At 34.2% G+C, this 13,729-nt stretch overlaps 1 protein-coding gene across 9 annotated transcripts in view; it reads right to left on the reverse strand.

The window, feature by feature from the left end:
* DGKB (diacylglycerol kinase beta) overlaps window positions 1–13,729 on the reverse strand; it is a 332,324-nt gene that overhangs the window by 199,147 nt on the left and 119,448 nt on the right. For all 9 annotated transcript variants that reach the window (XM_072925562.1, XM_030264748.4, XM_030264750.4 and 6 more), the window contains 2 exons: window positions 10,004–10,077; window positions 2,933–3,007 (listed from right to left, as the gene is read on the reverse strand). In XM_072925562.1, the coding sequence (XP_072781663.1) occupies window positions 2,933–3,007; window positions 10,004–10,077 (149 nt within the window). The remainder of the gene's footprint in view (window positions 1–2,932; window positions 3,008–10,003; window positions 10,078–13,729) is intronic.

A 13,729-nucleotide genomic window follows, 5' to 3' on the forward strand; every position in this document is an offset into this window, starting at 1 on the left:
GAAAGGAATCAGCGCAGGAGTCACTGCCATGAGGTTTATTTGCATCATGTACATCTTTTTATAGACTATGTACATCACATGTCTCAACATAAACTGCTCCAAAAACCCTAGCTCAGACAGGCAAAGAAGCTGCAAGAGATGTCATTGCTGCTGTTCCTGCACTTCCCCATGTACCATCCCATCTATTATAAAAAGTAGGCAACACATGCACTTCAGTAACTGAGTACACTGAGGTTGTGATACTAAAATTCATTGTCATCTTGCTCAAAATAGTTTTCTCTTGTCCTGCTAGATGATGTAGCACCACATAGTTACAGAAAAACACAAAATAAAAGGTACTAAAAAGGTGAGCCTTTTTTTGTGGTTTTAGGGGTGTGTGTTTTGGTTTGGTTTTTTTTTGGTTTTTTTTTTTTTGTTATTTTGAAGTCCTTTTTTCCAACATATTTACATTTCTCTGCAAGAACATAGTTATCCCACTAAAGAGGTAGGCAATTGAACAGCTGACCATTAAAAAAACCCCAAACCAGCAGTTTCAGCCCCGCTAAGATTTACAAATTTCTTAATCTCCTAGTTTTCTTTTCCCTCTCTCTGCTCATTGGAAAGGGGATACATAGATTTTTTTTTACAAAAATTAACTAGAGATATCAATTCATGTCAGCCACAGATGTTTGGAACACAAGTAACAAAATTTGTGAATGTTATCTTCTTGCTTGATGACAGCAGCCCAAGAGGAAAATTCCATGAAAAATTAAAAACATTAATTGGGTTAAAGCAGACAGGTTGGCTCTAACAAAAAAATACAAATTCTTAGCTAATACTACAGATATTCTCTAGGTCAAGTAAGCATGGCTGAGAATAGTAATTGAAAGAAAAAAAAAAACATATCTCAAAATAGGTTCAACTAAACTATACCACAGTAATGATAAATGCTTCAAAATAAATATACATTATGTTTATCCCTTTCTACTAAATAACTTACTGGGATGAAGAAGTGCACTTCTGCTTTTCTCTGCACTGTACTGTACCCAAATCTGTTCCATTTTGACCTAAATTTCACATGTGATATGAGAACATTAAATAAACATAAAATTTGTATTTACAATCGAGTATAATTGGCATTATAGGATGGATGAATGAGTGGACAGATGGATGAATGAGCAGGTTTTATTAGGCAACTCAGGCCTCACAGAAAACAAGTACTGGTAACTGAAGCACCAAAGTTTATTCAACTTCTCACTTAAGGACCAAATTATATGCAGCCCATAAAGTACTGCCAGGGGCAAGAAGTGATGGCAGGAGACAAACTGGAAATTTAGGATTATTCATTACAGTGAAATGAATAAAAAATATACCAAAACAAGCAGTGCCTGTTTGAAAATTAATTAGAATTTGCTTCAAAGTGACTCTGAACTAAAACTATTTCAATTTCTAATAGAAAACGAAATTGAAAACATTTTCTGAAAAACACTGTACTGGTTCAAAAGACAAATGTTTGAATTGCTTCAGTGAAGGGTTTCAGCTTGAACTTAACACTGCCCTCTTGTGCCTCTGCCTTAAAATGCATTTTCCTTCACATAGTAAGACTCATGAAAACTAAGTCACTTATGGATCGAAATGCAGCCAATTTTTTTTTTTTTTTAATTTTGAAGAAATAAGATGACTATGAACAAAAATATTTAAGTTTTTAAAAAAGTCATCCTCTCAATTTCTAGCATGGCATTTATATTACACAGTACATAAAACAATATTAGTTACTAGTGTTGTCTTAGTTAATTCTTCTAGTCCACTTATTCTTTGAACTAAGAGTACTTAGATTTTCTGTATGTGTCAAGAATAACATAAAAATCAACAAACTTCATTTGAGTAATAAAAACAGTACATTCAGATAGAAGATGATTACACATGCATGAAAGAAATCATGCATGTCATTATCTCCATTTTTTGGGCTGATTTTGCACCATTCAGCAGGTTAACATTAGCTATACTGCAGTGCATGATATCTTAACTTCTCAAAGGATTGAGCCCGACATGCTTTTCACTTTCATCTGTTATACACATGTGAAGGTCTAAACAAAGATTTAAAATAAAAGCATTCAAACAACAGTGTAAACTTAATGTCAGTGAACATATGCCCCCTGATATCCTTCTGCAACTCTTTTCACTGATGTAAAATTTCATGTATCAATAACAAAAGTAAATAGCGCCCAATACATACAAAGTAACACATAAAGCAGATATTTAGTGCTGTTCTAATTTTCTTCTACCAAAGCACCCACTACTTAAAAAGGAGACAGTATCAGGTGGCAAAGGTTGGTGTTTGATACACTGTTCTCCCGTGTTCTCACCAATGCAAGTACAGAAGAACCAGGGAGGAAGCACACTAAGCAAGGGACTGCAATGCCAGCTGGTTCAGAGAGCACTTCGGTCCACATTACAAGTCACTGCCAGCACAATCTAGCCTGGCCAGGTGTTTTCCAGTCACTACATTTCCAAGATCATGTAACCGATAAGAACTGTGTGGCCACCAATACATTACAGATACCCATGCATGTGCATATATGTGTTTATTTATGTAAAATAAATTGATGTCTTGTTGGTCAGTCTTGGAGGCCACTGACATCTGCAACACAAGTAAGCCCCAAGAACTCAGGTTGCTGAAATGCTGAAATTTGAAGCTTTACTCAGGTAAAGCTGCAAACAGAATTAAGTTTATCCCACAGTTCTTATAGAATAATAGATGGTTTTCGGCAAAACATATGAGATATAGCTTTACTTGTACAGTTAAACAAATAATACCTATACATCTCTGCAGCCATTCAGAAGTGCAGTGTTGATACATTCCAAACATGCTATATGTACTTCAGTCTGTTCATTTGATTATACAGTATTTTATTAAATGAGTTCCTGGTAATAATATTAACTGTAGACTTACCCTGGCATTGGTCCATTTCCAGAAAGACTATAAACTTGACGAGGATTTAAAAGATACTGAAATTTTCTATAAATTCTGAAGAGGTAAAAGAGACAAGGAGAAAATATTTACTTACATGTTTGGAATTTTTAAGAAAGCTTTGATATGAAAAAATTAAAGAAGTTAGAACACAGTAGAATTATTTAAACTGCAGGATGTCATTTATACAAAAAATCAAATGCTTGAACACAGCAATTATAATTCATACACAGAGTGTATTGTGGGGTATAAAGTTGAGACAGAAGTACTACAAGCTATTTACATTTCAAATGCTGTGTGTAGACAGAAACAAAATACGATAAAAAGCTATAATTACACAACAAAAGGTGAATCAAAAAAGCATTTCAGAAAGCATATTGATTTGTATTAAAGTAACTAACTCCATGGCAAAGGAGAGATTTCTTCCTGAAATTTATTGCAAACACAGAACTACAAATATAATTAATTGCAAAAGCTAATTGGCTTTGCCACCCACCAAAAATGTCCACATAGACTGGAAAACATTCTGATAAAGAAAATCTGTGGTTGACTACATTTACTCAGGATTACATTTGAATGGGAAGAAAATCAAAAAGATTTGAAGCATTGTTTTACTAAATTACACTTGTTTTTAAACTACCTGAACAATAGGAAGCAATTTATTGATACAACATGACAAGCATTGCCCTGTCCCACATGGGACCCCATTTGCTGTCCTACCCTCAGCAATTTTTTCTTCTAAAGCGTAAATTTAGAAATTTGAGCCTACTTGCTCTAAAAGTATGACAGAGATTTTGTTTTTTAATTACAAATATTAGAAATGTGATTTCCTAAATTGATTGGAATGCAGTAGTGATTCTTTTCTCACACAGAACCAAGAAAGCACACAAAAGAAAGACTTGGAGCTCAGAATAAATAAATATACACCTGGGATGTATGGCAATAGTTTAAATTATAAACCCCTGTTTCTTGGTTTTAATTTTAATGTTTCTGTCCTTAAGCTAAATAATATTTTAATATTTTTAAGAAAACATTTATTTTTCCACTGAAATATGGCTTCTTTTCAATTTCTTAAATAAAATAGAAGCATAATAAGACCTGAATTCTAGGTTAAAATGTCCACGTTTTCAAATACAGCACAATAAAACTGTCTAGACACAATATATGTGCATATTCAGGATTTTTTTTTTCATATTTTTTTTCTTAATATAAATGCATAATTTATCAAAATAGCTGGAGAGCAAGTGTGTAAAAATCCTGAATACAAACAAATTCACAATTATCTGTAAAATTGCCCAATTGGAATATTTTCTTAACTTCTCAATTATTTAGTGATATCAGCCTCATCAGGCATTTTATTCAAGCAAACTCACACAATATATTCCTGATGCTCTTCCTGAGAGAAAAAGTCAGTATGAAATTACTAGTTTAATTTCACACACATCATTGTTGATGGCTGTGATGATGATTAAATTAGACTTCTGACAATGGATTTACAACACAATATACATATTCCCATTTTACAAATGTAAAAGGAGTTTGCTTGGGATTTGCTTCTTGGAGATGTGTAGAATTTAATCTGGTCAAAGGTGATGCTAATTTCATTTGTGTAGCTGACTAGAAGAAGTTCATGAGCAGTATTTTTATGAAGTCCCAAAGGTCTAAGAGTTATTTTCCTAAAGTTTGGCGCTACAAAACATACTAGCCATTACCTACCATCACAGTGCTGTTCTCAGGTAACAGTGAAATGCTACAAATGCCTTCTTAATAAAGAGGAGGCCTGGTTTTTCTAATCAGAACCCAGAAGTCCAACTGCAGTAATGAAGAGATTACACTGAATTGTACTTAGTGCATACCATTCATGGGTACCAGATGAACATCAGTACCTGCTAAATCACTCCATAATGACTCACTGCAAATGACACATCAAGTTATTAAACACATTTATGTATTCTAGTCTGTGTAAAATTCATACATCGATGGCTCATTTCTATTCATACATTCTCAAAAAACCAAAAAGTTAGAAACTGTTTATAAACATTTCCCTCACACTAAGCTGTACTCAGACCTAACAGGGTGGCACAGGGAAGCCAAAGAAAAGACAGAAACTCAACCTTACAGTTTTACATCTACAGTACCAAACAGTGACACTGACTTGGCTCTGAATGCCTTGCTTCCACATGTGGGGAAGGAATTGGATGTGGTTTCCTTGTGACTGGAGATTTGTGCTGACAAGGCCATGAGGTGGTGTGGTGGGAAATGCCCCAAAAGATATTTTTGTGATGAAACGCAATTTCATGAACAAAGCCAGTTTATGAAATTACCACTTGTCAACAAAAAGCTGTGCTTCTGTAACTACTTTTGGGGTTATTCTGTGATGTGGAAACTAAAAAGATTCAATTTAAAACAGAGAAGTTTCTTCATTTTCATTTTTCTTCTAATTTAAATCATGTCCATGATCTCATATAAACCTCAAAACATTCTGCTATAATAACTAAGGAGGCAGAAAATTATCTCAGGAATGGCCAAAGGAGCTGGAATCATCTTTAAATAGCTTGGCTGCTGAAGAAAATATTTTTGAGTGCACCTTGAGCTGAGTTAGATTAAGCTGTCTTCTGGAGGAGAGAGAGAAAATAAATGGCCAGAAACTAGCTGGCAATTCAAAACTGGCAATAAAGTTGACTACACTGTGGAAAAAGCTGGCCATGGCAATGCCTTCTTCCACAACTGGGGATGCATCTTCAGTCCTCTAGGGGCTATTAAAGATGTGGTTAATATGGGCTTCATTTAACCCCGATGTCAGACAAGGAAGACAAGCCAAGGACTCCTCGCCAAAATAAAAAAATGCTAGTTATTTTCTCTTGAAGACATACAATATTTGAAAAAGAACATTTGAAACTGCCTTTACATTTTGTCTCAAAGCTAAATGAAATCTCGGAAAGGCAGATTAGTTGGAGGGGAGGAGGGAAGAGCTGCCATGAACCCAAGTTATTTGAAAACAGCAAAGGTTAAAAATATCATCAACCTGTATTGCACCGACACTGAACGTGGAGTCAGCAGGAAACATGAGTGTACGGAAGCTGATCTCCAGTGCATCCAACAGCACATTTGTCAAGGAAACAATTGTGTAAACTCATCCTCTGGTCAGGCAAATAAACTGGAAAATGGGGAAGTGGAAATCAAAGTAATGAGTATGGCAAAACAACAGAATGATTTAGAAAGACTCTTTATGTGAGAAACATTACCCTTAACAACAGCCTTTAGAAGCACTACATGCTTGTTGTATATTCTTTCTGTTTAAAGAAACTATTTTGTGAATGGTGTACTATATATATACATTTTATACACAGATCATTGAAAACTGCTGCCTTGATTAGTTAGATCATAAACGCAGACATCCCAAACCAATAGTCCCAGAATGAAATGGATGTTCTGCATTTTTTTTGGATGAAATTAACTGCACCTGCCCATTTCATGCACAGCCACTGAAAAAATGTTACAGTGTGATATAGCCTGAGGAATCCACTTGCCTGGGTTTGGTGAACTCCTATTCAGTCTCATGTTCAGTTAAAATCCATTTCTACTATGTGAAAGCCTTAAATTAATCAACTTCAATTGTATTTTTCTACTTTCTCCTTAATAAACATTGACTCGTATTTTTATTCTATTATAAACATCTGTATTGTCTATTAGTAAAATAATTCAAGTCCAAATAACTGCAAATACACTAGAGTGTCACATAATGGGCCATAATGTAGCTCCTAATTGAGAAGAAAATATAATGGGGCTATTGTCATAATTCTTTATTTTGCAATTGTATCTGAAAGTGATAGCATTGGTCCTTACAACAGAAACCTATACAGGAAGAATACATTTATCACTACATATTCTGAAAAACTGAATTTATAACATAATGAAAGTTTCAAAATGTATTGATAAGATATGGTTGTAGAATATTTTTGTTCTGAATGCTCTTTTTCTACATATCCATTTGTTCCCCCCCACACCTCTGAACATTTAAAAATTAAAACTAAAGTACCAAACTTCTTTCACCTTTAAGTGATCCTGAGTTCCCTTCTTTTGCATTTGAGAGATTTGAAAAAAATTAGAAAATACAAGAGGAAATGACCGTGTATTACTGGGGGTGTGTATTTATTCAACTGGTTTTCAGTTGGATGCATAAACTCCCTCCTAGAATAAAGGCAATGAAATGGGCTGGGTTACCATATGGTAAGGCATCAAATCTTGTATGGGGAACTGTGGGAACATGGGAGTCTTAACAATCTGCAGAAACCTTCCTCTGTTCAATGAAAGTCAATTAGAAATCTTATCTTCATTTATTGTGACCTCTCAAATACAGAGAATCCTAAGTAAAGACCGAGGCACAGTTTTCAGTAGAAGATTTTCTTAATTGGAATTAATCAAGAGAATGAAATTCTGTTCTACAAAAAATTAGAAGGCTGTGGATTGGTTTTGCTTTTTTTTTTCCCTTACAGCCCAGGAAATCTTACTTATGTTACACTGTATCCTCTAGTCCTGCCCTCTCAGCACCTGACCAGACTACAAAATTGCAAAAATCAAAAAGCCTGACTTGAATGCCATTTACTTAAAAGTTGGACTCGATGATCCTTGTGGGTCCCTTCCAACTGTGAAGAAATCTGTGAATCACCATAACTGTGCATTTTGCGAAGTAATTTATGTCTTGAAATGTCCTGTGATTTTACTTTCCACAACATATAACTGCCACAAAATTTAAGGGTAGGGTAACTATGGGAATTTCTTTCTGGTTACTGACTGTAAAGCAGAGAATAAAACCCAGAAAAACAAAAGAAGTTCAATAATATTTCTCCTGAGAATGCTTTCATCACGTAGATTAATATTCAAACTAAGATGCACTCTTAGCATACTTATTTTATATTTTTGCTACTGGCATAGATATGAAACATTAACACCTCAAAAATGGAGTGCAAACCCCTTCTCAACACATAGTCCATATGTGGACTTTTTTCAACCTTTTTGAATCTGGCTTTAGCTCTAACTGTGAGAGATTATCTACTAATGGTGAATGACCTGAGATATGTTTACATGACTAGGCAGTTGACCTTTTGATGTGCTTCTCTTAAAACAGAAATACTGAGTGTGACCTTGACACATTAGTATGTAATTTAACATTTTGTGTACATGTGGTATCAAAGCAAATTTAAGAGGTTCTTACAATTCGCTATACTCAGCTGCTGGTGCTTGCCCTCATGCTATACACTTAATTGTGTAATGACACTTGTGGATAATGGTGCTAGTGAATGAAGTGTGTATAGGACATCCATTTTACAAATTCAAATAAGTCCTGTGATCTGTTTGGCCTCAGTAACAGTTTCATTGACATAAACTGAGAAATGTTAGACTCTAAGACATGAAGGGGAATAGGAGCTTTAGATGGGGATCAGATTTTAAATTTGCTTTTACCCTGGAGAATATCTAACATTAAATGACATCCCTACTGCATTAAGCCCATTCAAATAGTAACACTTGAGACCAATTATGAGCTAGGAACTGAAAGCTGTGAAACAGCATTTCATTAAATTGTTTCTAGGCTATAACTAACTGTGTAAGTGCAGCTCTCTAACCTGCCTCTCACTTGCATAATTGCAGACTGGATCTCTGATCTAGTCACTTCATATTGGTACTATAAAAAGTCAAGCTGAGTGCTAGTGCAGATTACCTCCTACAAGACCCCTGACTGCACAGTAGACCAGGGCTGCCTCACACTGCTACTGTGGCTGAAGCACAAAAACTCAGGATGGCTCACACTGCTTTGTTCTAATTGCAAAGGTGGGTTCTTGAAACTCGTTAGAATTATTATTCTAGATCATTAACTGCTTTTGACACACCTCGTTGATATCTAGGTATACCAGTCCAGGGATTACATAAACAGCTCTCAAGTGATAGCCAGTTCTCTCAGAATCCTTCAAATACAGTTTTGGTTAATGCTCCTTAGCTTTAAGAATTACCCTAACAACTACTCTGCAGGATTTTGTCCTCTTTGACAGTTTACTTTTAGGAGCACAGGAAGATGTGATCTAAGGGAGGCATTGTGGAGGAGATAGGAAAAGCTGACCCACTGTAGTTTACTTGCTTGGTTCCAGGCTTTAGAACCACACTGCATCCCTTTTCTTTGCTTCTCATTACCCATGTCACCAGTACCCACAGGTGTCACCTTCAGCTGGATCCTGGCCAAAATACCATAATCTTTTTCAAGACTTGACGTTACCACACAAACATGGTGAACTAGGCTATAAAAATGTAGAGGCTTATGGGATGATCAGAAATGACCACATTGTTAGCATTTGAATGAAACACGCTCTGGAAAGTTTGTTTAGTAGGCAACTAATTCAGCATTCCTGCCTGAGCAGCAGGACAATGCTCCTTACTATGTTATCAGGTTTCTGGTATGTTAACACTTAGACTAATAAACTCAGACATTTTTAATTTAAATGAATGTAATTACTGACATATGTAAAATTAGTATGTTTTTAATTTCATGTGATTGGACTCTAATAATTCAACTGGATTTTTAGAATGCTTCCTATCTACAGAAATCAAAAGGTTTCTTTGAAGGAAACCTTATGAAGAGGCTTGAGAGCCTGTACTACTAAGTCTTTAAAAAGCAAATCATACATTAGAAAATTAAATACTGCTTCTAATTTAAACTACTGGCCTGCCTGTATAATCATTACATAGATTAAAAGAAAACTGTTAGCACTTTAAAGTTTTAACACAAGATATGGCCACTCACATCTTCATGCAAATCACACAAACCCATGCACTGAACATAGCTATTTTGATTTGAAACAAAAATATTCTATAGAATTAACTCTTGTTTTTAACTGGAGAATTTATAGGTACAGAAATATAGGATGTTCAACTGTGAGGAATAACAATATAAAATTTTGGATTTTTTCCACATATACAAACTTTTAAATTCATTTTTAAACATTTCACAGACCAGATTCAAGAAAGAGAGGGAAAAAAAGAGAAAAAGAAAAAAAAACTTACCTTTCTCCTTGTTTCCCACCACTTTTAGGATTGACAAAAACTAAAAGTGGATGAGTGCCTGGAACTGGGGTGATCTAAAAGAAGGGAATAACACAGCCACTCATTAATGCTGTGTGTTGCATTCATTTTTTCCTATAGTAGACAGAAAACAAAAAGCTTAATGCAAACTCTATGTTATGCTATGTAATCCAGCTGGAAGCAATACCATAATTTGCAATAATCCTCACTTCATTAATTTTCCAGAAATTGCAAGTGACTTCTCTTTTAATGCTGTCTTGTTTTACAGCTGTGTTGCCATTTTAACCGATAATGCCACTGAAAAACTGAGATATATACACACATAACCTATCTCTATACAGATATATATTTGTGTGCATATATATATTATATATACATACATATATCCATGAGGAGAGAATAAAACTTTAAATGCTTATTTAAGTAATTTCCTTAAAACAAAGGAAAAGAAAAAAGCTTAAAAGAAACTGTATTTTGGAATGAGAAATGACACTATATTATATACTATGAAGGTCAACTGTAGCTATAACGAACATTGAACTTAGCAGATTTTTTTTAAATTATGTCAATGAATATATGCAACATTTGATATAATATGAAATCACACACTATTTAAAATGTGGCAACCATAACATTAAGGAATTCCTTTAAACACCTGAGAAAGCTGAAAAACTTAAGAAGGTAGAGGAGAAACCATAAGGAAGAAAAGCAAGTCTGAGGAAAATAATGTTCAGGACAAGGAAGGAAACAATGACTTCTACCATTATTTTTTTTTACATTCTTTTGTGTATGGAAAGTTTTACATATACACATTAATATTTAGCTTTACAAAGTAACACCTTCATTCTAAGTACTAGGGTTAGTCTGTATTTTCAGATACTCTGAGATGTGTGTGTTCATCGCCTTTACTCCAACGACTTGAACATAAAAATAATACATCAGATGATCTCTAATACAGGTCTTTAAATCATGAAACTGTACTATTCATATTTAGAAGCATCACTTTTAGACTTATATAAATTCCAAAATTTTTGAAAGTATATTAAGAGTTCAAAGTCATCGTCTCCAAAGTCATACACTAACAACTTTAGAGATGATTCTTAGACCACCTGTGTTTCAAAATGACGCATTGAAAGCCTTGCTTGAAATCCTTATTCATAATTCGTGAAATAACAAAACTTGAAGATTTCATAAAGTGTAATTTAAGGAAGAACCTGAGAAACATCATAGCTAAGAAGTCTAAGCATACTAGAGATATATGTATATAATGCTACAGGCATCTAAAAGCACTTTTCTTTTACTAGTAAATGTTAAGCACTATTCAACTCTATTCATGATTTCACAGAAAACAAGAATCAAACCTTGATACATACAATACAATTCATACAAAAGATAACTGAAAAGTCCACAAATTCAGCAGTATTAAGTTTAGCATGAAACCAGCTCAGTATCACCTGGCACAGTAAAGTGCTGTATGTTGAAACATACATCAAATTGCAGAATACAGTGAAGTTTGTCATATATTTAATTTTTACCTACTGTTTTAATCAATTTTAGTTATTTAGCCAATTCCCATGGTGTTTATTCCGGTGAACTAAGTGTAAACCAATGGTGCTCATTGTGACAGAGATGGAATACCTACTGAAATCCCTTAAGACACAGGTTAATTAATGAGACTCATCCTAAGGTTATACATGATCTATTACTTCCTCTAATTAGAAATAATAATCCTGATCATTATGCTGGTTAGCTAGAAAGAAGCAAGATGAATGTGCTTAACTATGATTAATTGTCTTAAAGTCATGCAGACCTCCACTGCCACTAAGTTATATGTTCACTCTGTCTGATGGAAGGAAGGTTTGGGCTTGACCTTTTTCTCAACAAAAGCTAAGTGATGGAATTTTCTATTTCAAATCTTTTCTTTCAAGACTCAATGAGATTATTTCAAGTAGAAGGGTTTGGCTCATCAAAAAAAAAAAAAAAATTAAATAGTCTGTATCCCACTCAGTTCCAAAATAAATTTTAATTAAATTTTTACAGCTTTTTCAAATTACTTTTCCAGATAACATACGGTATTTTTATATAATGAAATGCAACTAAAGATTCAGACTAAATTAGTGAACATTTTCAAGCCCTAATCTAGCACAATTTAAAGGCAATCTTCACAATGTTATAGGACAAGTGGCTTAAAGTAAAAAGAAAAAACAAAAAGAAAAAAGTGGTGGAGCACCCATATATAGTTTCTCCCGTATTGAAAACAGAGGTCTAACAGCAGTAGTATCAAGATCTTTGCTTTTTTACCTTGTATCTTAAATCATAAACAAATTCAATTAATAATTAATACTGATTAAGTGTTCTGAAATAAAACCCTTGGTCACTGAAGATTTTATTAAAATGAGACCATGCCAGCAGAATCAGAGTATAAGAAACAGAGTAGCATGCCAAATATGGTAAAATTAGAATAGTATACTTTGATCAGATACAGAATGTTTTCCCCAGACCATCTTTGGGCAAAATACTAATATTAATTGCTTGCCAGTTATATTTATAGCATCTTACATAGTTGTGAGAAGACCTGAAAAATTACACAATCTGTGAGGAAAAGAAGCCCTAACATTCTCATTGATCCCACCCTTTTAGTAGGATAGCCTTCAAGGTCCACTCAGCCTTCCCAATAATTACATTAACAACAGGTTACCATTTTTAATGCCAATCAAAAATTAAATATTTGATGCTAAGATGGATTCCTGCCACTCAAAACCAATTAAATCCATTAGTGAAAAACAAAGTCCAGAGTATAATCAGAAAATTAGGGCCATAACTGCAGAATTATTTCAAATGTTATCACCATGGTACCATGTCATGCACTACATTACAAATGTGTCATTACAGAACACCAACCACTTCAACAAACACCTCATATCTATTCAATAATAATTATATCATCTTTGTCACCACTCTCCTTTTCTCCATCTCTAGCAGTAATAAAGAAAAGCAAGGATGAAACATAGGCTTTTGATTCATCTTGGTGAGACACAATAGAACACAAGTTCTGGATCACACTAAAAAACTTAACGGAAATATTATGACCTGAAAGCAGAACATATAGGAATTTAAAGTTTTGTGTTGAAGAGTCAATGGTGCTAAAAGCTGCTGTTTTGAGTAGACCAAGTATTATATCCTATGCACAATATCACATGAGTGGGAAATAGAGACTAAAAATAGCTAAAAATAAACTATGAGCATAAGTAATCTAATGCTTGGAATAAATACAAAATTCATAATGATACATGGTGCTGTAACCAAAACGAGATGCCAACGATGCTCCTCTATCTAGACTACTTTGTCTCACTGGAATTGCATGGATATCACCCAAAAGTTAGAAAACACTGTGTATTTCATTTAGCACAAACTTATTAATCACACTGTGACTGCTTGGACAGAACTTGAGCTTTCTTTCAATTAAGACTCCAGCATTTTTTGCTTCATGTTTTGTCACAGATGATCTGGACAGCAATGAAGCCTGTGAAAATTCTAAGTACGGGAAGAGATTCTTGAAAGCAATGGATAATGATTGCTTTAATAACCAACTATAGCATCAATGGAGCATCCAAGTAACTGGATAGGTTTTAGGGCTTGTTTTTCAGGTTTTGCTTGGATTTTTTCACCTTCTTTGGGTTGTCATAAGAAGAATATTTGACTAACCTA

The sequence above is a fragment of the Taeniopygia guttata genome, chromosome 2 (assembly GCF_048771995.1).
Source record: "Taeniopygia guttata chromosome 2, bTaeGut7.mat, whole genome shotgun sequence".
In the NCBI taxonomy this organism is placed as follows: domain Eukaryota; kingdom Metazoa; phylum Chordata; class Aves; order Passeriformes; family Estrildidae; genus Taeniopygia; species Taeniopygia guttata.